The sequence below is a fragment of the Choristoneura fumiferana genome, chromosome 13, assembly GCF_025370935.1.
Source record: "Choristoneura fumiferana chromosome 13, NRCan_CFum_1, whole genome shotgun sequence".
NCBI classification, from domain to species: Eukaryota; Metazoa; Arthropoda; class Insecta; order Lepidoptera; family Tortricidae; genus Choristoneura; species Choristoneura fumiferana.
The window spans coordinates 12,092,882-12,118,190 of NC_133484.1; the positions used below are offsets into that span (position 1 = coordinate 12,092,882).

Here is a 25,309-nt window from a genome sequence, read left to right on the forward strand (position 1 = left end):
GATTCTTAGTAGGAAAAACCATATTTTTCCAAAATTTGAAAAAAAAGCAAGGGTACACTTTTTTTTAAAACGCCCATATAACAATGAAACGTGAAAACTGAAAACTAATTTAATATGTTTCAAAAGTTCAAGCAAGACGTATTTAATTTATGTAAAACGTATTTATGTAAATGCACGAATATAATCAAAACAGTTTTAATTACTTTATCTTTAATCAGCCTCATTAAATGTCCCATGCGTAAATGTTTCATTGTTGACTACCTAAGGTATTTTATATTAACCTCGAATTTTTACCTGCTAAATTGTGATTGGTTTTTTGGAATCTTTGTGTATTTTTTATTTCAATTCTAAATTTTTACTTTTACGGTCATCCCGTAAAACCTAAATTGAAAGTACAAACTGAAACATAGATGCACAGAAAAACCAGAAAAATAAATTGCGTCACAAAATCTCTAAATTTGCCCCTAATCCAATCTATCCCAAATCCTAATCTGTCTCTAAGTCTGCTAAATTGTGTCACTTTTACACGTGATCTCCACGATAATCTACGAAATATGTTTAATGTTAGGAAAGTATCAAATATATTGAATTTCTAACCATAATTTAATGAAAAATCTACAAAAAATGCTAAAAATATTTACTTTTGTGCCAATAATACTGAAAAAGCTCCGTAGACACGTGTTCCTCCACGTGACGGCGATGCAACCTGGATTACAGTGGGGGGTTCTCAAGGGTGGCCTTACGCGATATAGTGTACGATCTGGCAACATGGCACTTTAGAAATATCGCAATGTTTCACTGTGTACCTAAGTTTCATTGTTGGACACATAACCCTACTTGTGACAGTTTGTGACTAAAACAAATCATTCCTCAATTGCCTAGCAACGATGGAAGCAAAGTCAACTTCACAATCTGTCATGGCAACAAAACAGCTTTAGGTAGTGCGTTTATTTATTATACAATTATTATTGATTTATTTAGTATTTACTTGATATTTTTATAAGATGGACGGGAAAAAGAACGTGGGAATCGCTCCAAATTCAGATTGCGTGAAAGGTGTGGTCGCGTGCCAGTGTGAATTGGGGCGAGAAAAATTACTGACGGCACCTCCTCCGTACAAGCGGCTTTCCAGCTCGCCCACCGCCGATGATATGGTGCGAATAGCCACGGCTCCCTGCACCAGAGACCTAGAACTCTACAAATGCCCAATCAGTCATATCCTCGTCACTTTTAAGTCGCCCCTCCATCCCAACGAAGTGTTCAGCAAAGTTTTTCCTTCGACTACACCGGTAAAGTTCGTTAAACGCAAACTAGCCAAATTATTATGCGTGTCAAACAATAATCTCCTGCTCACCAAAAACAGAAACGTTTTAAAAGAAACAAGCCTCCTCTCCGATCTGAAGACTGACGCACTTGGGAATTTGTTCATTGATGTGTTCACGAAAGATTCGGAGCCATTCGCTCTCTCGTCTATACCAGTGGAATATTATGTTCATGAACTTCTACAGGCTTTTGGCCCAAAAAAACGAACGATACCGTTTATTGCCATTAAGTTTCGTGTCCGTAATCAAAATGGAACATTTACTCGTTCATACCATTCAATTATGAAAGTGCATGAGATCAAAAAGAACTTGGGTGGTCTTTTTCAAATTGATCCCGATAACTTGGTCCTGCTGAGAGGGGAACGTCCTCTAAACGATCGTATGGCCCTGTTGGACCTCGACTACGATAAATACGGAATCGTGGAGGTAGAGTTACTTACAAAAAACAACGAGCTGCTGAACTTGGATAAGTTGTACAAAGAAATGCCAATCAACGACGTATTATCGGTCGAAGTATGTCTAGGCAGCACTACAAAGCAAGTAAATGTAGAAATATTTTCACTACCAATGGAGAAACCCTATCTGGGTGGCTACAAAAATATTTATACAGGTGATAATCGGACTTTCATTTAATTTATTATTTTATTACCTACCTAAAAGTTATTTAAAAAATATAGCTATGTTAAATAGTTAAGATGCAAGTAATTGAATAGCTAGGTAGCACTTCAGATTTGTTTAACAAATAAATTTTAATATACCTTGTTGAGTTTTCGCCGGGTTTTTCCGAACTGGTGGTAGATTTTTTGACAATCACAAGTGCTGGTTATATCTTATGAAATAAATTTATTTGGACTTTGAATTATTTCTTACTTTAACAGGTTCCCGGTCCCATGAGGCACATGTGCCTCATGCGTGACTTTACTGCTACGTCCATAAGGCACATGTGCCTCATGGCCAGTGATCTAAAACAATCTAAATCTTAAATATTTTCTTTAGTTAATCTTGTTTTTTTTTGTATTTATTCTTGAACCACATTTAGATAGGTAACCAATGAAAATTACTATGGGGACGTTACATTGGGGATATTACATTACTTTATCATCCTATGGGGGCGTGTCAAAAGAATGCTGCACATTGCTTCGGGACAGGGAACCTACCTGTTAAATGAATTTTCTATGATTTCAGGAACGATTTACCATCATGCATACACACAGACACCACAAAAACCGGAAAAGTTGCCGCCTGAAAAAAAATCCTGCCGGGACACGCAGACAGCTGAGGAGAAGGAAAAGATTTATGTAAGCACCATGATCAAGTTACCTCAAAACCTTTAACATCAATCTATAAAAACTTGTACTTACCTTCTCCACTCTTCCAGGACACTCCGTACAGTCGGGCGACGCAGATGCACTCCGACCACGCTAACATTCCGAACGTTACCGACAAAATCATAGTGCCCAAGCCCTACGAAACGTTCGAAGAGATGAAGATCCGTCTTAACCACGACCACTACGCAACCGTAATCCAACGCACATTCAGACACTACCAGTTCAGGCAGAAAGTAGAGCGGTGGCTCAGAGAATGCATGTCAGTATCTTATTCTTTCAGCCGATGACCGTTTTCGTTTTCATTTTAATATGTATACCCAGGTAGGTATAGTCCACCAACTGCTCTGTACGCCACAGAAAAACCAGTGACAAATAAATAATAAATGTCATGGGACAATTTACACCAATTGATCTAATCCCAAACTAAGCAAAGCTTGGACTATGGGAACTTAGGCAACGGATGAACAGACCTACCAGTATATAGATAATTGTATACTTAAATACATATTAAACACCTAAGATTCGAGAACAAACACTCGTATTAATACAAAAATCTGCCCCGACCAGTACCACTACCATTTGTAGATCTACAAATAATTTACGCCGTCGCTATCGAGTACGGTCACTGTCAACTCATGGTAGTGGTACTGCTGGTTACCAAAGTACTCGTAAAAACGAATCAAACGAGTCCAGACTCGATGCGGTCGTATCTAATATGCAGTCTTCTTTTTAAAAACGTCATGTCTACAAGGATAAATAATAATTTTAAAACCAATATTGTGTCCAGGGAAAGAATAGCAAGAATGAAGGAAGAGGATAGGCTCGAGTACGAGGCCATGGAGAGACGACTACGAAAAGACCTGATTACTAAAACCTTCCCAAAGACACGAGAAGATTTTGATCAACTTTACGCTATGGTAAGTTCCCTTCAAACCATCATTAAACCGAATTCTGATATCTTCTGATATCTGATATTGTACTTACTCACCTATTACTTTTGTTGACTTTTAAAGTACCTAATTTCAGGTCGACCGATGGAAGCACGATGAAATATCCAGAATTTCGCAGTTGCATTCAAAAGGGCCTAAAATAGCTGAATTTACTCTTTTACTAGACAAAGAGGTCGAGCTACTCCGTTGCATCGATGCTTACAGAGTTAAAATAAAAGAGGACAGCCGGAAGATCAAAGAAAAACAATTCTTAGATGAAATATCCAAGCCTATCGCATGGTTCGGCAAAGATGACAAATTGATCACGATGGAAACTATCGAAATACAGCGAGCAAGAAAACTAAAAGAGCTTTACAACTCATTTCTTCGCGAGGATATGGAAATAAAAGAGCGCATGGAACTTTTAGTGGACATGAAATTTGCTTTGAATGAATTTCGTCACCCACTAGCTGAGGATATTATCACTCTACTAGATAGAGAGTGCGATCTCCTCGTGAGAAGGTGCAACGACCAACAACTTGAGTTTTTAAGACGAAGAATCGCAGCGAGTGTGTTTCAATTCATCAAAACATCTGAATTGAACTCCGGTGTCACTAAATGTAAGGACATCAGGGACTACAGGAAGATGGAAAACACGAGGCTTCACTACTGCGAGATGTGTAACCAAGTAAAGCCGTACATGGATTTCCCTCTTGATGCAAAGATGAGTTGGTTCCTTGTTTGCAAGTCTTGTTCTTGGAAGGACGTTAATGAACGCCTTTGGGTGGATATGACACCATACAAGTTCATTCTGAGATCGGTTCAACGGGAAGAACGTCGTTACAAATGCTGGGGCTCATTGGCATTTGTTCTACATGAGAAAGACATATTCTTTATCGTGGAGAAACTCTGGCATTCACATTCGGCAATCAGCGAATGCAGTGACGTTACGGAGCTGAGGTTATGTCGCTGGGACATCAATCAGGACTGGTCGCCATGGAACTGCTTTCTGGTGACGGTGCAGGAAATGAAAGCGCACTTGAAGTTAGAAGCGCCGGAAGAGGTGTACGATGAAGAATTGGTGCAGAAGGTTCGTAATAAGCATAAACTGGCGAAGGCAAACTTTGAGCAACTATTGAAGGTGAACAAGCGTTATACGGAGACTGCGACGTGGCAGACCGTTCGGGCGCCCGCCGTCGCTCACGTCGACGCCGTCGAAAGAATATGAAACCTTTTAGAACACCATTTTTTTATGTCAATGTGAATCATGGTTAATCTAGTAGGTACTAATTTTTAATATTGTTGCACGCTTCTAGTGTTCTTATTTATTTATTGTCGTTACACATTTTGTGCTAGAGCACGCTAAATGTTTGTTTTTTACTTAGAAATGGCTTAAAATATGGTATTTTCTATAAGTCAGGTTGTTGTTTTTAATGTTTTCGTTAAAAGGGCGACAATGGCTATGCAAGAAAGTTTAAAATGTCAAGCTGTACCTAAAGACGAAATGTAGTTTTAACAAATAAACATGTTTACTTGTGTTTTTTTTTTTAATATCACGAAAAAAAAATAAAAGATGGTCCCTCCCGCTCGCCGCCTTAATGAAACAAAGGTTTATTTATTTTGGGTCAACGTTCGGCTACTACCTACCGTGTTTTTCTTGATTTCCATTAACTTCGACAAATGGCTCAGTTCATTGATAGAAACAACCTGGTTATTCATTGTTGCCCGAAGTTATATAAAAGAAAAAAATGCATAACGTAAGTTCAGCCATTGTTAATAGGCAAGTTGTAAAAATCACAAACTTAAATTCTTGACCTTTTTTTTTGATTAAATCCGTATGAATCAGTTTCGGACTTTGAAAAGGCGTCGTAAATTAAGAGCTTTTTACATTAAACAGTAACAGTTACGCCACTAGAGTCTATGAGAAATTAACTTCATTTGACGTATTGAATGTTCCCTTTAAAGTTAACGGAATTCAAAAAAAACACTTTAAAATATTATCTAACTAAGGTTGCAAAGGAATAATTCTTCAACTGAAGGTTTAATACAATAAGCATAGCAGGCGTGTTGGACAGTCAAAATAAAATTAGCAAATTTAAATTGTCCTTGTTTTAATAATTACACGTAATACTTTATAACATAATTACACATTACATATACAATAATAATTTCTCAAGATATCAAACTCTCGTGGTATTCTAAAACAACATTACTATATTTAAAACCCAAGTGTGATAAAGGTATATTTTATAACGAAATGCATTTTAAAAGCTACGCTTAGACAATACATACATACATGTGGTCAATAAATTACGTAAATATAATTTAGGCAATCTGTACAACAAACAATGCTCCTATTGTTAAATAAAACGTTATCAAAAGGAGAATAAAACGATATCATCTAGAGAGCGGCATCAGGCCAAACTCCAAAGATCGACATTCTTAAAAATGAAATAAAGCTGTCTGAATTCTGGATTCATATTAACGTGTTCATCACTCTTTACGATCTTCCTAAAATGTAGCAAGGTGTATCTGGTTTTTCAAACTGTAACCACTTTGGCGTATTCGCCTGCCTGCAATGAACTTGGTTTGGTACATACAGTTGAGGAACAAAAAGACAGCCCCCTTCAGTCACCCGCAAAATGTATATTTTTTGCATTGGCAATGGGGCTTTCTTTTAGTTTTCAAACTGTAGACGAAAACGTTCGTGGTCAAGTGGGTGCGCTAGACAGATTAGTCGTCAGGATTATGGTTTCAGACTGGTAAATCACTAGAATTTGTATAGGTACCTTTTCTGTTTTTGGTGAAATATAGTGCCTTCAGATTATAGGCCAAATTATTGTGGTATAGTCGAGTTCATATCATAAACTTGTGAGCAAAATTTGATCAAAAATATCTGAACACGATTCTACGCCGTTAGCAATAGTCGTGTTCAGATATTTTTGATCAAATTTTTGAACTCGACTGTAACAAATGAAATCAGAATGAATAAAGATTCGGACATAGTATTAAAATGCAATGCTTGTGACACCATCTGACGCGTGTGAGTACTAAACAGTCCCATATATTTATTATAGTCAGTTGCAGATAGAGACATGGATCGGACGACGTGGTGTGGCGTCGCATTTTAATAGTGTGTTAGACTTATGTTAATGGTAATAGAATAGTAGCATGGTACGTTATTTTAATTGTATTCGTACATTCCATGATAGTATTGAAACAAGCAAAGAATGCGATTCCGTGTAGGTGGTGGGGTTATTAAAATTTACAGTTTTGATGTTGATGACAAATTTTCGTAGAGACGCGCCTTTTCAATCTAAATATTCTGTAAAATTCTGCGGGACTTCGTACATTGAAGTGTAAAAGAATACATATTTTTGAGTGGTTCGAATATACACAAAATTTTACACTTGACTGCATCAACTACGCGAGATTGAGATTTCAAACTAGCAGTAAGCGGAAGTAAATTCATGTGACAATCACGTTAAAATCAGCCCTATCTTAACATAACTCATTATCTTTACAAACATTTCATGGTGAATTGATGGAGTCATTTTATTACATAAAAATACATTATTTACGCATTAATATATTTAAAATGTGCCTTCATAATTTCAAGAGCAAAACTAATTAAAAATTAAGTATTCGGTGCGCTTTAGCAGCTGATCATTTTATAAAAATATTAACCTAGCCGTCAAATTTTGGAAACCTAATTTCCAGTCTAAATGTAGGTAGTCAGTTATAAGATTTCAAAATGAAAAAAAATGAAGGAATAACATCACCCATTGGCTGCAGTTAGTGCTACCCGCTAGTGTTTAAGTCCGACGGTATAGTTTTCTATCTAAGAAAGTATTGCTTCTCTTATCTGGGGGCAATAACAACAAGTGTTTGTACATCGATTGTTCGCCGCCGCGTCGCTGCGCCCGCGCCACTCAACCTCATACATTTCGTTACAAATAACCGTGCCTACTCTAATTTAGTCAACAGAGACCGAACTATTGGATCTAGTCAAAACTATTTACAATAAAGGATTGTGCCTCGGTAGTACGATACTTTATATTATAAATTTGTAACTCTCTCGGAGCAGTATAATACAAAAAGTGCAGACACAATATTCACAAAAAAGGAATACAATATTATTATACACTTACTGTACTATTTTTGCACTTTTATATTGCCAGTTCAGTGGCTTAAACTCGGAATATCTCAATTTAATTAAGACTCCATAACCCATATACTGATCAACGTAACTAACTATACCTTAACAGTCTGCGAATTATATTTACACAATATTTTAGAGAAGGGAAAGATATCAATACAAAAAGTTGAGGTACTATAGCCGTGTGCAATCCACCTAACGTAGGTATGTTACTATTACAAATGGCATACTCTAATATTAATGGTTTACAATATACAACGATTTTATTCACTTTTCTACTCTTTATACAATGACGACTTGCACGGAAAAACGCTCTGTTATCTATAACACCTAAACAAAAATTACAAAAAATTGTTCGACTATGGACATAACATTTTAAAGGCAACGGCTGTTTTTCAGTGGAACACGGTTTAATTTATCGCTATTCTACATAAAATCTAATATGGTGGAAATTGAACTAGCCGAGATCCTTTATATTCGTCAATGTGCTTTAACTCCATTCAAAAACATCGCACGGTTCAACAACTGTAAGTAACTTCGGTAAACTAATCCACTCGGTGCGTTACGTTCAAAGGAGCATTACTAATTTGATTTCCACCCTACAAACGTCATGTAAACTAATAAAACTCAACTTTTTTTAGACACTCCTCACGCACTTTTGAGCCGCCCTAGAATGTCAGGATTCACGAGGACATTCTGTCGGGATTGGCGTAGTTTATGCTGTAGTTTAAGTTGCTGAGGGACATATCTTGGGGCACGTCGGAGGGCGAGGTGTCGTAGTAACTATTGGGGAAGGCGGTGGAATAGGGCGCGGGCGGCTGAGACGGGCCCTCCGGGGTGGCCTCTTTGTCACTCTCCTCCATGAACTTGATGATGCGATGCGTCGCCTTCACGTGAGCCACGATCACTGCTTCCGCCTGGAAATTGCAATCGTAAACAGTTCAAGTTTTATGAGTGTCATACTGTGCCAAGTTATTTTTGAAGTTTCAGTGAGATAAATTAAGTTAACCTCAAAATTTAAAATAGCTAAGATCGATTATGATGGCAAATTGACAAAAAAAAACTCCCTTTAATGTTCCAATGAAACGTTTGCTTGTGATTGTAGACAAACGTTTCGCAGAATTTGCGAGTCACAGGGTTTTTTCGGGTGAATTCAAAATATTTCAGCAGATGGTGGCAGCAGCAGGTTAGTGGACTTGCTGCGTCAGATAAGTATTTGGCACAACAACAAACAACAAGTTCACCAATGTGCTGTTGACTGAACTAGTACAATCTACTATTGTTTATGTCCAAAATCACGGTACTCAATACTCAATAATTTATTTAAATAAAAAAGCGTCCAGTGTTTAGATAGTAAAAAAAAAATCTGTACTTACACTGGCAGTGAGTGACAGGAACGTGTAATATTTGTTGAGAGTGGGCAGCAGCGGCGCGTAGCTGGGCACGCGCGAGCGCACCGTGGCGCCGTGCGCGGGACACACCACGGCCATGTGCCCCAGCAGCAGCGCGATGTACGCGCCCACCATTGTGTGCTCCATGTGGGTCCCCGCGCGCGCTAACACTGCGCAGACCAACAAAACATCGGTCAAGTGCGACTGCGTACATGAAGGGTACCGTACCTCCGTACAATGTTTTTGAAACTATTCAGTAATAAGTTTTGTTAACAATTGTAATATAAGTTCTTTTGGCCCCTGGTTACCAAAGTAATCGTCAAGACGAATCAAGTAAGTGCAAACTCGATGCGGTCGTGCGTGTCGTGTTATTATGGAGTTCTTATGGCCACCCCCTAGCTTCATCAGAACAGCTCCATGTCTTATATTATCGAAGGTTTTATGAAACAATACTAAAGTCGCAAACTTATAGGTGGGTAAACATTAAAACAAATAGGGTCTAGCAACTGCTGGCTGTCACTTTAGCCGCCTAACAACGCCAAGCAACCAAAAACATCTCGCTACATAGTTTGATATCTTTAAATGTACCGAAGCACGTTATGTCATCCAGTGTTATAGTATCAGTCGTAGGCATTCCGTCTTCATCTATCATCCATCACGGAAACGTCGAACCGTCAAAGTGCAAGTGTAGCACCAGACAATTGTTTTAAGTAAATTAAAAAAATTATAACCATATTTTAATATACTTACGCTTCGCAACGGTTTCGTCGATATCGTCTTGTGACGATTGCTTTTTCTTGTCAGTCTCGTCGTCAGATTCTTTCTCACCATCTAGTAAGGCGTCCGTATTTTCTTCAGCTCTCCTGCAATTTTCATGAAAGTTAATATAAATTTGGCAAAAAAAAAAACAATTCAAAGTCCACTATCCGATTTGGTAAATGATGGTAATTATATTATACTTGATTAAATCCGGTTCTGTTAGTAGTAAAAAGACGTAAGCGCACTTGCCATCAAACGAAACTAAACTAAAAAAGCAATATGCCATTAAATAATGGCAATTGGCTTTATATGGAATTTACTAATAGCAATTATAACCAAAGGTTAAGATATGGTAATAATAAGTTTTATTTTTATTTTACAATGTTTTTGCTGCGACTTCGTGTGCATAGAATTCGGTTATTGCTATCCCTCGGGAATTGTAATTTTGTGGGAGGACAAGTATCCTTTGTGCGTCTCTGGAAGGTCTAACTAAATGAAAAATTTCATCTAAACATGTTCATCCATTTCATCATCATCATCATCATCATCAGCCTATAGCAGTCCACTGCTGGACATAGGCGTACCCCAATGAGCGCCCCATTGTGCCCTGTCTTCCGCTAGACGCATTCAGCTTCTACCAGCAGCCTTTCGCAGATCGTCACTCCACCTGGCCGGAGGGCGTCCCACACTACGTTTGCCAAGACACGGTCTCCGCTCAAGAACTCGTTTACTCCAGCGGTTCAGCCATTTACGTATTCTTAAGTTATTAATAAAGTTACAAGTAAGTGTGTCGCTTACTATTTGTGGTGTACAATAGAGTCATTGTATTCTATTGTACAAGCTTTCACATTTATAGCAGGAGTACTGGGCCAGTGCGACTAGGATTTTATTAACGACTCAAGATGACCTTCGTTGCTACTATTACCAAACGTAATATCATGCGAGTTGCGTATCACTTATAAGTCGAAATGCTGCGCCCCTTGTATCGTAACAAAACTAGCAATATATTTCTGGCATTAACCCTTAATAAGGTAGATGCGGTTTAGCGACCACTTGCATGGAGTTGGAAACTGCACCTTACTAATTTCATAATACGTCACAATTTCCCTTGTAATTATTGAAAATATGACTAGCTTTAAAAATATTCTTTGTTTGGTATGTATTCGATAGCTGCTTTTAATTCTGTGGTAGTATGCTGCAATAAATGGGGCCTTATTAAGGGTTAAGCTATTATTACCTGGCCAAGTCCACCCGTTTGTAGAACAGATCAACTATAAGGTCGAGTGCAGAGACGCTTCGTGATATGACGTCGCCATCGCTGTCCATTCGGACCCGCACATTGAGCAGACGCTGTGTGTTCACCTCGTTATTTTGGACCAAGTTTATCAACAGCAAGAGGACCTGAAAGAGAAGAAACATAGAATAGAATAATAATCTTATTCAGTGACAAAAACAGTATCCAGCTGTGGATAATAAGCTTTATACTTACACAGACACTGAACTCGAAGTTTTTGCTATCTGGTATAATGTTGCCGTGGTTGTTCAGAATTACTAAGCAGATGTCCATCACGCCAGGCTGTTCGCCCACTATTTGTGCTCCCGGTGACACTGTTAAGATAAAATCAGCTAATTACTATGGCAAAATTCTAGTTGGTTTCTAAGATATCTAGTTGACTTGACGAACAAGATATTGAGTTCCAAATTAAGGCTATAACAAGCACTTGTGTCAAAAAATCTACCACAGTTTCGAAAAAACCTCGATCGGTTATCGTTTCTGTATTAAGAAGAAAATTTTTAACAAAAAATTAAAACCAACTCCAAAAGAACAACAAAAAATGGAACCGACTACAAAACCCTTGAAAATATTTTTCTAGATACCTACTAGCTCGAAGTCGGTGCCTTAGCACTAGCGCAGGAGTGGAACAATAGTCGTCTACCTCACCTACTATGGGTTTCAATCCATCCTGCTGGGTACCTAGAAAAATATTTTCAAGGGTTCGTAGTCGGTTCCATTTTTTGTTATTTTTTTGGAGTCGGTTTTACTTTTTTGTTAAAAAATTCTTTAAGTATTTCTCACTTTTTAGTGATTTGTAGCCAAAGTACATCTCACAACGATTCCATCAAGCCCAAACACAACTTAGTTACGTTGTTTTATAACAGAGTTCTGTTGCCTACCTTCTGGCTTCAGCATCAGATCAGTTCGAAAGAATCAATAACTTAAAGCTTCTTCTTATTCGCTTATCTAGGTATATTAATCATGATCGTTTATAGACGAGCGAGCATTACTTAGCTTTAACGAGTTCCATTGGTCATCTATGGTCTCCTTCATCAGGTCCAGGTTACCAAATGATACTTTCTGAATGTAAATGATTATCTTAATGCTAAAAATGCCAAAATCGCTATAGGTGTGCCTATAAAATTTGAGGTTTGCTCTCGATTTCCCCAGGATCCCAACGTCAGATCTTGACTTGGTGACAATGGGACCACCCCAGAAGAATACTCTTTCGAATAAAAAAATAATTTTGAAAATCGGTCCACAATTGACGGAGTAATCGGTGAACATACATAATTAAAAAAAAGCAAACATTGGAACATAGAACCCCCTCCTTTTCTGAAGTCGGTTAAAAATAGTACATCATTGCAGAAGCCAGCACAAGCGTTAGAAGCCCGAGCGTGAGCAAGGCCGTCTATTTATTACACGAGTCAGCAATAGCCTTTCCGGCCGAGGTTTATATACTTAGTGCTGTCCTCAAATACTATTAAATTAAAGGTTTTTTCTTTTCGCTTATTATGCTAGGTTGTATTTTCTTGTTGACATTATAATTTGTAGTTGGCAAATATTTCCATACTAGATGAAAACCCGGCTTCGCACATTTTTTTCCAGTGTAAAGACTGTCGTACCTACTTATCGAAAAATCTGACGTATATTCCCAGCCTTAATATTATCACAAACGTACTTTCACAGCTAACCTACGTATCGGCATTTCACTAGTAGATATTTCTCCTAAATCTTATTTGCCCAAATAACTATGATGTCTCTGTCTCATAATCAAAGAAATTAGACCTAAAGGGCCCCTAAAGGGTAAAAATATACGGTACGTTTCGTCTGTACGATCGATCTGACGAAAATCGACGAATCGTAACGTGTGTGGGGCCCTTAAGAGGTCACGATCACAATGGAGAACGAAATGCAAACCAGACACCTGTGACATGTGATGACGTTGGATCTCCATAGTCCAAGCGTGACACTAACGCCACTTTGATGTGATGACATTGACATGTTTACTTCGCAACGCCAATACTTAGTAATTATTCAAGTTTATATTGAAAATACTCGATAATCCGAATTTTCCGCCTACAAGTTGTCGACTCGGATTGACTATTTTTTTACGCTCTTCAATTTGATGTGCATTTCGTTCGAGTCTACCGTAGACCGGTACGAAATTATATTTCCACTAGATGAAAACCCGGCTTCGCTCGGGTAAAATGTAGACTCATAATATTGTCTGAATTTTTTTTTTGCCAGTGTAAAGACTGTCGTACGTACTTATCGAAAAATCTGACATATATTCCCAGCCTTAATATTATCACAAACGTACTTTCACAGCTAACCTACGTATCGGTATTTCACGTAGATATTTCTCCTAAATCTTATTTGCCCAAATAACTATGATGTCTCCGTCTTATAATCAACCCATATACGGTACGATTCGTCTGTACGATCGATCTGATGAAAATCGACGAATCGTACCGTGTGTGGGGCCTTTAAGAGGTCACAATGGAGAACGAAATACGAACCTGTGACACGTGATGACGTGACACTAACGCCACTTTGATGTGATGACTTTGACATGTTTACTTCGCAACGCCATTATATACTTAGTAATTTATTCAAGTTTATATTGAAAATACTCCATAATCCGAATTTTCCGCCTACAAGTTGTCGACTCGGATTGACTATTTTTTTACGCTCTTCAATTTGATGTGCATTTCGTTCAAGTCTACCGTACCCCTTGACGAAATTATTAATATAGATACATTTACCGACGTTTAACAAATTGAAGACCTAACTAAGCCTCTAATCACGAAATATTGCAGAAGAATTTGAAGATACCCTTAATATATATTGAATGTTTAACCCGAGAGTAAACATTCCTATCACACGGATCAAACTCAGGATCTTATGTTTTGAAGCCAGGTTATTGCCCCCCTGAGAGCCTTCGACATCCACAAGCGGATGTCATCGCCTGAGATCCTATCGTGCAAGCAGGACAGAGGCACTGACCATTATGCGAGAAGGAGTGCGACAGGTTGACGAGCACTTTGACGGCGGGCAGCGCGGCGTCGAGCAGCGCGGCGCGCAGGCGCGGGGCGGCCGCGCGCGCCTCGCCCGCGCAGCGCCGGAACAGCGCGCAGAACGTCCGCGCAGCACCGAGTGACTCGCCCACGAGGTACAGTTGGTTGTCTTCGTTTTGCTGAGTCACCTGAGAAGTCATTATTGAGTCAGGCGTTACTTTGTTACGGATCCATATCGGCTCGCATACTTGTTGAAAGTCTGAATGTTATGTTTGTCAGAATGATCGTTTGTCATAAATCTTTTTTCTCTGAATCCAATAATTGTTTAGAATTATTATAAAACAAACCTAATCTAACCTACAGATTTCTATCGGATAACCATTTTAAAAATTTCTGAAAAATGTTAGGTTTCAGTCGGGAAAAAATTATGATAAACAATGATTCGGACAAATATAACGGTATGAGTAGCGAAAAATATGCGAAATTTGGTGCTCCCCTTTGTGTTCAGCACACCCACACTGTACGAACACACACAAATCACACAAACCCATCTATCACCACCACCATACTACACTGACGCGTTATGAACTCAACCAGAGCTCATCTTCAGAGCAACACAACCGCTCACCGTGCTACCAGATGTTGGACATCTAACACCTGGGAAGGTTTGGATGTCGTGCTGACAAATCAAAATTATCAATCAAAATTATCGCTAGTGCTGCTGCATAAGTAGCGTAGTAGAAATAAGCAACCTGAGATATGTATGCATAGGAAAAATTCGTGTCTAGATTCCTGTCCAGCGGTGGTGTATGGGTTATAGCACGCAGCACGGATTGCTGAGGACCTGGGTTCGATTCCCAGCGCTGGTCTTTTTTTGGTTTTTCTGTGCATCCATGTCTCAGTTTGTATTTTAGATAAAATTATCAAAACAAATTCGCACGCGTAAGTTATACATGCGGCAATAAGACTAAAACTCTGAGATTTACTATTCTCGTGGGAATTCACAAAACTATATCGTGATTCTCATTGTTGTTGCACTTAAAACAATCGTGCCAAATTACAGGACTAAGCCCATTGTTTGAGTTTTTATGATTACATCCCGATCCCGTGGGAATATCGGGATAAAAAGTAGCCAAATTTCATATTTAATCGGAATCCGCATGTAGGCGCTTTAGCATGAAAGAGTAGCAAACACGCACACACGCATGCACGCAACTATAATGAAATCCACGATGTTATTTTTGTGAATTCCCATGGGAATTTAGCACAATCCGGAACTTCAATTCAACTGCTGGATCTAAGCGGGGTAAAATATATAATAAAATTTTAAAAACCACTCATTTAGTCTAACTAACAACGCTTACATTCTCCAACACTCTTAAGCATCGATCTGCCTTCCGAAGCACGTCGACATCGGCGCTGGTCCAGGATGCGGATGGTGCTTCCAGCCGCGCCGCGCAGTCTTGTATCGTGCGCACTATGTGATCCACGCCACCCAAAACCCGCAGTTCTTCCTTGAACCACTCGCCTGCACGCTTCGAAGTTAGAGAGAGCAAGGTCTCCATGGCTAAGTGACCGACCTATGGAAATAACAAAGGTATAATATAAATATCATGGCCATGCGTCCCGTTTTAGCCCTTAATTTGGCAGTGTACAGTACATTGGACACAATTTAAGGCTCGCTTTTTGTTTTTTTTTCGGAAAAGGTAACTATCGAGCCTACTGCCTAGTGGGCAGTAGCACGCTCTTCTGCCAACATCCAACTCCGGACACCAGCACTGCAGTGTGGAAAGCAAGGGGAAATAAATAACCAGACTATTTTCCCATGAAAATCGCCGTTTTTCTTACTAATATCACTGACGACCACCAAGCCAAGAGCGTACCGACTTAAAAGAAAAAAATATTATTTGTTCACTACAATTAACAGTCCTGTTACAGAGACAATCATGGACAGGACAAAAAATGTAGTTGTGTTAAATAGTTGTGATGTATCATTAAATACTTCTAGTTGTAAAATAGTTAAGTTGGTTAGACTAATCATTAAATATCATTGTATTTGTGTAGATCTGTTTTGAAAATATATAGTTCTAAACAGATCCTTCTCAACAGAGGTTGTTACGAACTAGTGGTAGATTTTCACATAGAAAAGTGCTTGTCATAGCCTAAATTCAATAAAGGACGCTTAAGACCTGCTGAGCTGGCAACGTTGCATTTTTGTTAGTTTTTCTACATTAACTTATATAATAATATTAAGAATAGTTCTATCAGACCACATTTTAAATTTTCATTCAATACTTATGGAATAAACGAGAAAAGCTAACAAAAATGCAACATTGCCAGCTCAGCAGGTATAAACGCTCTTAATAGAACCTTGACTTAGCATAATGCAAGTAGTGCTGTATTTCAGTTAGGCTCCAGAAAAAATTAAGTAAAGCTTTGAAACTTTATAAGCACAGGTCATGTAATTTTTCGAGATTTATAGAGATTCATTCCAGACTGGACATTGCCCATATTATTACACAGATTTGTTATTGTAAACAAATTATGCAATGCAAGTTAATTTTTACTTGTTTGTAGTGGTTGGACTGATGTAATTAACATTAGAAGCGATGTGTATTTAGATCTAGATGACAATATAATAAAAGGTGTAAGGTAAACGTCCAGTTGATGAGATGCTGTCATCTCTTTCGCCAATGACATAAGATTATAAATGCCAACTATTGGGACAGTGACGAGCACTCGTACATTTACCTTATGTTTTACAAAAACGCACGCTCTAGAAACTTACCGTAATGTTATCCAAATCTAAATGCTTCGCTTTTCCTTGACTTTTGATTTCTGCGCACAACTCTCGCACCCGTTCTTGTGTTTTTGCCAACTGAGCTGACGTGAGGCCGCAGTCGTCAAGAGCATTTCTGTTAGAAAACCAAATTTCATTTCTGTTAATTTAATTAACAAAATAACAGTACCTAACCTATTAAGTAAAGATAAACAAAGATAAAGCATAAACATGTAATTTATAAACAAGATTTGTAAACTCAAACAAACATGTTTGTTCTCGGGTCTTGGGTGTTTACTATGTATTTAAGTATATATCTATCTATATAATTATATTTATCCGTTGCTTAGTACCCATAACACAAGCTTTGCTAAGCTTACTTTGGGACTAGGTCAATTGGTGTGAATTGTCCCGTGATATTTATTTTATTTATTTATTTTAAACTAGGATCTCTAAATCAATTAAAGAAACAACTTTTAAGTAGGTATGCAGTATCATGGACACAAGAAATTTCAACTTACTTATGTGAAACATCGGATTCTAGTAGATTTAGCATAAGCTCCAGAGACTCTCGATCTAAATCCATGTTGAGTCGATCCTGGGACAACACAAACATGACCGTCGCTGTGCATAGGCCCAAACTCTGAAATCAAAAATTGTATAAAATTTATATACTGATTTGATTATGATTAACCAACATAGTATAAAGTCAACCTAGTTACTAACAAAAATTTGGATTGAATTGTCTGAAATAAATGTTTTTTTTATTATTATTATTTATATATTGCATACTAAAATCTATTAAATATACAAGATCAGATTGATAGACAAAACTGAGGGCTATTAGGTCAAGATATGCTCAATAGATGGCAGCACCTACGATTATAGCATAATGTAGGTCACATAACAGTCGTAACCGCGATAAATTGACGTAGTAGGTGCATTTTGTATAAGTTGAATTTAATGAGTGCAGAGCAACAATCAAGCTACAGCAGATTTTAAACTGAGGCCACAGTATTTTTTTTACTGATTGTTCTACATGTTGTTCTACATCTATCATCGTTCTCCACTTTATTTCATTGGGATAAAAATGTGCACATTTTTATTTTTGACCACATTGAACATAGGTTATGCTGTTTTAAGATGATGTACATCAGCTGAGAAATTTCCCAGGTTACATTAAAAAAAATAGGTAATTAATACTGGCTAACTTAATTGACGAGTGGAGAGATTAAATACACATTGAGCACGTAATGCCATATCTGCTGTTTTCTCCCGCCTAAAGCCTTATTAACACGGTGGTAGAAATAGAATTTTGTTTCGTTACTCTGCGGGGCCGCGCAGCTATGGATTTGGAAGTAATCGATAACCAACCGCAGTGTAGCGCCTATTTCTCGCCTCTTCTAAATATAGCTTTACGCCTTCAGCTATCAATTAAGTTGGACGACTATAATTCTATTTGTTCTTCAATATTTAGGTACCTGGTCATTGGTGGCGTCATGCAGTGCGCTGAAGAACTTTTGCACGGTGCCATGCGCCCGGAGATGCATCCGGAACGCAGGCGCAGTGCATTTGCTCGCAAGCGTGATCGCCGATAAACAGCGAGTTGATATGGGGTTGTTGTCCTGAGGAAAATAGCTTGGTCACAAAATACAGTCAAAACCGTTTATAGCGACACCAGTTATGTTTAATGGTTAACCAACACATTGTTTGTTTGTTTTATAACAATATATCACCAAGAAAAAATCTATATTGTATGTATAATGACATTTAACCACCAAAAATTGTTCTCACTTCGATATCGTTTTAAGGGTTGTGTCTGGAGTCTAATAATTTCTAACAGTGCCCACTGTCTAACTGCCTACAAATCAGTTTAGTCCCGGCGCGTACGAAGGTCACAGGAACTGTAGCCTATGAATGTTTCTTGACGGGCAAAACATAGGCAATATAGCTGAATGGTTTTAGTATCGAGAGGTTGGTTGATGTTACAATCCTGCTTGCGATTAGCCAATCTAAATGAGCCCATTTAGTTATCCAATCACAAGCGTGTCAAACGTCAAAGTCGTCCAACGAATCTCACGTAACTAGCGCCAACTAACCTATTATAGAAACTCTCATTAGCATTATGAGACGGCGACCAGTCCTCTGCACTACAAAAATTACAAGTGCTACAAAGTGACATGATTGTTAACTTTCTCATATAAAAAAGAAACAATTTGTGTAAAGTTGTAGTACTTGTAATAAGTGTTGGTGGTATAGGGGCGAAGCCAGCGCCGCAACATACCGCGTAGTTACCTAGTGACCCTGGATTACCTAAGCAGTTGTTATTATTACGCCATGGTTTTATCTTGAAGGAGTACAGACTAATTACCTCATGTCTTTCATTATGACACCACTAGGCATAAGTAACTAAAATACATAACTGCGTTGTTGGTGCTTTAGTGAGAATGTTTTCAAGTCTGTGGTAAAGGAATAAAGTTCATTGAATGGGTTTTGATTTGCCCATATATAAATATAATCAACCAAGTAGTTTTTTTTTAATGACAGCAAATGTTGCTATTCAAATGTTTGAAGAGTTAAATTTCCCACAATAAAAATCATAATATTGTGCATATAACTATGAGCTTTTACTATAACAAAACAACCAATGAATTACCTGTAATGCGTCCAGAAGATACTCCACATCATCATTAAATTCCTGGAACTCGCCAATCTCTTGAATTTGATGAGCCTTCTTAACATTTCTTACTACCGTATAATACTGTAAGAAAAAAAATAAGATTAATTTAGTAGATATTTCACATTTTATTTATAGTTAGCATATACTCTATGATATGGCAATGACGCAACAGCTGAGTTACATCATTCAGTGCACAATATTTAAATATCTCAAGATATAAGATAGGGAACTTGCAGAAATATTAGTTTAAAACTGCAGGTTGCCTGAAGTGATAATTCTAAACATCTCTCTCCCTACATATTTGTTTAAATATAAAAATGACTTACATTAAGCAAAACTGGTTTATACTTATCATGTCATTACTTGAGATTTGCATTTAGATTGCAAAACAAGCACATAACATAAAAAAACAAGCTGCAAAAAAGAAGGCATTACCACTTCCTATCCTATCATAGACCTCTGTGCTTGTTAGAGTTTATTGGAGTTATCATTATGATGTGACCCACTTCCAACAGACCTCAATCGAGATATTCCCTCGATTGTTTTCCTATAAAAATATTGTTAAAGTACTCAATCCAATTAGTCTGACTATGTAACACTCACTAGTGCTTGAAAACTAATAGGAAACTTTAACACATACAACTATTTAAGCCCTATGATAGCCACACTTTTCAACATTGTAAATAATTTGCCTATAATAAGCATTTTTGATTACCTCCTTAGCCTCTTTAGCGCACTTAACACTAGTGTAGGGCTTGACTGCTTCTGCGGAAGTGGGATCATCCACAATTGGGTCGGGTGCTCTATATCTTGTGACTCGGGTCAGTTCTTGAGGCACCTGGGTGGTGGGATTCCTTACTTCAGGATTCTCAGGCTGTTCTGGTCTGGGAGTCTCATTACCTTTCTGTAAAATATCATTAAGTTCCTCAGTTTATGTAAATAATGATATTATAGTTAACGGTCTTGTTCAGTGATAGATCAGAAGAATCTACACATCTTTGGAAATTTTATGGTATCCATTCATTTTGCAACTATTGTTTAGCAACCTGATTCATTTCACAAACTCTAAAACTGTAATTATTTCAGGATTTATTTCAGGGCCATCATCTAGAACCCCTAAGATTAGGTTAGGTTAGTTTTACAAAAAATCCTTAAATATTTAGTTTCAGAAATATTAAACAGTTGCAAAATGAATCGGGTTGCCAAATGTTAGTTTTTACACATTAGTGAACCAAATTTTACACCATAAATATCACATCTTACTAGCACACTCACAGATATTACACAGAATTATTATAAGCCTAGATTTGTACTATTGCAATTTTGATTGTACATATGACTTAGCAAACTGTAATCTCACTTTTTGTTTCAATACAAAATCCACAAATTTACACAAAATAAAGATAAAAAAGTTCAAAGAATGCATCTTCAATTTGAATGTTTAATTTGTGTTTGATAAACTTGACCTTTTGTTTTGATAGTACCAAAGAAATTATAAACAAATTTACTTACATCATTAGCCCATTCATGTTTGTACAAATGGCGTCGCTTTCTAGCTGGCAGTGGGGATGGATTATCATTGACTAGTGATTTACTCTTGAAAATGGAACCCTTCTTTTTTGTTATAACTAGTTTCACACTTGGCTTATCCTCAACATGATCGTCATCAATGCCATGTGGAGATTTAAAAACATCTTCATGGTGATTCTTTTGTGACTCTTCTTCAGAGAATTCTGTGGGGCAACTGTTGTAATCTGAATCTGTGGCTTGAGTCCCTGGGTTGAGATTGCCAGTATCATTGATGTTTAGATCAGATGCAGTGTCTATCGGTTCATCCTCCAAAGGCATCTCCGTTTCATTATCTTCTTGGTCTTGTATATTTTCATCTTGGGATAGTTCTGCTCCATAATCAGGGCTAGAGTGTTTATTCTGCAATTTCTTGGCTTTTTGCTTCTTATGCAGTTTTATTTCAGGTTTACTATCATTATTTTCTCCAGATAAAATGTCAATCAAATCATTCTTTTCCACATGAGATTCAACTTTTTCTTCAGGCAATTCTGCTTCCAATGCTGATGCTGCAACAGCCTCTAAAACAGCTGCTTCATGTTTCTTTCTTCCTTTCCTACCTTCTTTTTTGAGGTCGCTTACGGTTTTTGAACTTGGCTTGCCTGAACGGACAGAAGTCACAGAATCCATAAAGTCGTCATTTTCATTGTAATTAATGACTTGCCTTGCTCTCCTAGCTCGCCCTGTAGAGCCCTCTGGGGGTTTAGGCTCTGGTGGAGGCTCTGTAGACTGGACATCAGACTTAGGAGATTTGTGTACTGAGCCAGTAGAATCTAGTTTAGCTAGCTGCATCTCAATTTCATCTTCTGCAGATTGAGTTTTATTTTTGAGTTCTTTATCACTGTCATGAGCTGGGGAAGCAAGAGTTTTATAAAGTTCATATGCATCTGAACCAGGCAAAGGTGATGATGGTTTTTTGACTTCCTCATCTGTATTTTTGTGATGTTTTTTATGTGATTTATGATCTTTTTTATCTTTTTTCTTCTCTTTCTTGCTATCTTGGGCATGACCACCAAATTTAATTGTTACTTTTATGCCTTCATGCTTTGGTGAGCAAATTGTTTCCATAGAAGGGCTCTTTTTTTGGTCCAAACCCAGATCTGAATGCATATCCATGGAAGAATGTCTATCAGACCCTGGTGATGTGAAGCCTTCATTGGAATCAGTACTGACAATTCTGGATGTACCTTTAGATATTCGTAGCACAATAGGAGGTGGTTTTCGTTCTTCATTACTATCTTTGCTAGTAGAAGGGCTGACTACCTCTTTACTTTTAGAAGGACTGGCAACATCAACTTTGGGTGGTACTGGACTTGCCACTAGTGGGCTTGTTTTTGGAGATGTAACTCTTGGTGCTAATGATTCATACCGTGAAAACTCTGGAATAGGACTATTACTGCCATCTTCAGCATAGTTTATTATTTTATCACGATTCCGAACCAAGTATCTTTTACTCCTTGGTTCAGCATTTTCAGGTAACGATTCCTCTTTTTTGGAGGCCTTTGTAGCCACTGAATTTTTTCTTGCTTTTGCCTTTTCTGAATTACGTCGAGGCAATTCAGGTGATGAAGAATCTCTATTATAAACCCTACTTCTTTTGGTAGCTTTCTTTTCTTTACTATTTGATGGGTGCTCTGGGGAAAGGGGAGCAGCAGGTACTGGTGGTGCATATGTGATTTGAGGAACAGGCGGATAAGGGTCTGCATTGCGTGACTTGAAGAATTTCTTAGGTTTTGGTGGTGGTTGGTCTGTTTCCACTGCTGGCACTGTCAGCGGACTGTTCTGGTCTTGAACAGGTTTTTTAAGAACATTACTTGTGTATGCTGGAAAGCAAAGATAATTTTAAAGATATATTGTTTACAACAATAAGAATAAGTAAGAACATAAAGTTAGATGCCTAATCTAGAGATAATTGTACCAAGTATGTAGATGTGAAAGTAAGTTAAATTGAGCAATTTGGGGCTTAATTACATCTCTGAAGGTAAGTAGTTCAACTAAAATCCGAAACGTAGATATTGCACAATTTCTGTAATTCACAACAAATGTTTTGAACTTGATAAGCAAAGGGAACATAGCAATAATTCTTACCGTAAGGAGCGCTCCTAATTGAAGTAAAGCTTGTGATTCCCCACTTGCCCACTGTGCCCGCAGAGCGAGCGGCTGTCGGGCAGTTACTATTCTCTCTAAACAGGGCACTGTCAAGCGGCACGGCCACGCTGCCGCCTCGGCCTCTGCCCCAGCGCGACATACTGATAATTTCATTAATAACGATGACACCTGCACCGTTTCTCCGGAATCAATCACCTCTTCAAATGTCAAAACACCAAGCTACAAGACATGTTGTCCTATCATACACAATAAACTTCACTTTTATTCATATAATTGTAACAATCGGTCCAAACCTATTCTTTTACTTTCTCCAAATGATATGAAAACACAATCCGTAAAGATACACCCGCCATTTTTACGGGAACTAAGTACTTCACTCACAGGTCTCAGAAGGACGCATTCGATTGGGTGATCATTTACAAACGTGGCACGATTATGCAACTACCATTACAATTACCGATTTTCTTTGAACGTGTGAGGTAGATAAATTATGCCGACTATAACAATTGATTATGACAAATACGACACAAACTGCGATGTTGTCATCTCAAAGCACAGACGGCGCCATATTGGCAAAACAAGGTGAAGTGAAGTAAGAATTCAGCCAATAGGGCGATGGCGAAATGAATACAAACTTGAAATCGGCTGTCTATGGATGAGCTACATAGACAACACAGACTATAGACAAGTAAAGGTACACTGGAACTTTTCTTGTGGTCGCCCTCAGTGTTCGCCAATATTTTGTGTGCTCGAAAGAGATGCACTATTTCCTTTTCTAAGCTTTTATTTAGTTTCGTGTGGACTGGAGGTTTCATTCATGGTTTCACCTGTCCCGTTGTCCGTCTGTTTGTCTTACTATCTGTAATGAAAGTAATGAAATCATTCAAGTCAAATTTTTAAATTTGACCAACTTCCAGCAGTCACATTGACTTGAAATTTGGAATACCTACTTATCGACGGTTAAAAGGCTATTTGATTCAAGCGCTATTTTGAAAACTACAAGAGAGCGTTTTACGTGAGGTCTCCGAAATGTCAAATCTCATAGTTTTTGGGTGAGCTAAGCGGGTTTATTTATAATTAGAATAATTTTGTGAATATTTTGCATTACTTACCTGAAATTAATTATGGCAATTATGCGTTTTTGTTCTCGGCGTTTTGAACAAAACGCAACAACTCGATATTTTTTTAAGGTGTATTAAATATGATTATATTCTTAACTTTGATTTTACGCCAGTAATAACAGACTTTGAATTGATCTAGTCCTAAACTAAGCAAATGAGGGCTATCGTTTTTTGTCTCACTAGATGGCGTTCTGTTGCGTGAGGTTTTTAAGTAAGTACTTATGGCTTTCAAAGTCTGTTTTACGGGCGTGAAAACAAAGATTAGATTAAAAATCATATTTAATACACCTTAAAACCGCACCATAAAAATATCGACCATGCCACGGTGTTGCATAGTCCCTGTTTTGTTCGGAAAAAGGGAGGACAAAGGTTTCCGAAAGACAAAACTGTCGCAAAACACAGACATTCATTGCCCCGGAACGCATATTTGCCATAATTAATTTCAGATATTACAAAATATTCACAAAATTATTCTAATTATAAATAAACCCGCGTAGCTCACCCAAAAACTATGAGATTTGACATTTCGGAGACCTCACGCTACACTAGCGCCTCTAGTGGCGAATTCCGTCATCCGTTTGTGTTTGTTTGGTCCTGTATTGATTTTTTTCATTCAATTCTGTTAGCTTTTGATTATTTAATTTTTTTCGTCTTGTTGCGATCTTTTCAGTTCATTTTACCTTAACAACTGTTAGGTATATTTTGCAGGCGGGTTTTTTTGATTTTTTAAATTATTATTTTTATTTACTTCTTTTCAATTAAATTATTTACTAGTTCCGTGAACAATTTCATTTTAAAAAGACGGATTCATGAAATTATCAACGACTCTATATTCAACTAACGAAATGAATGCGTCGGTTCGGCACGAGT

The 25,309-nt window shown here is 37.7% G+C and overlaps 2 protein-coding genes across 2 annotated transcripts; one reads left to right on the forward strand and one right to left on the reverse strand.

The window, feature by feature from the left end:
- Positions 1-830: 830 nt before the first annotated feature.
- Positions 831-5,117, forward strand: LOC141434081 (IQ motif and ubiquitin-like domain-containing protein). Its single transcript, XM_074096355.1, has 5 exons — positions 831-1,932; positions 2,508-2,620; positions 2,701-2,909; positions 3,438-3,567; positions 3,677-5,117. The coding sequence occupies exons 1-5, from the start codon at positions 1,005-1,007 to the stop codon at positions 4,805-4,807; spliced, it is 2,511 nt and encodes an 836-aa protein (XP_073952456.1). The 5' UTR covers positions 831-1,004; the 3' UTR covers positions 4,808-5,117.
- A 556-nt stretch (positions 5,118-5,673) lies between these two features.
- On the reverse strand, positions 5,674-23,918 carry wapl (cohesin release factor wings apart-like). The gene is made up of 14 exons (XM_074096354.1): positions 23,298-23,918; positions 21,156-23,032; positions 20,359-20,547; positions 19,620-19,724; positions 18,445-18,588; positions 17,485-17,606; positions 16,973-17,099; positions 15,549-15,764; positions 14,174-14,372; positions 11,378-11,496; positions 11,126-11,289; positions 9,880-9,992; positions 9,115-9,299; positions 5,674-8,655 (listed from the first exon to the last, which is right to left on the reverse strand). Exons 1-14 carry the CDS (start codon positions 23,455-23,457, stop codon positions 8,422-8,424), a joined length of 3,954 nt encoding a protein of 1,317 aa, XP_073952455.1. The 5' UTR covers positions 23,458-23,918; the 3' UTR covers positions 5,674-8,421.
- Between the last annotated feature and the right edge of the window lie 1,391 nt (positions 23,919-25,309).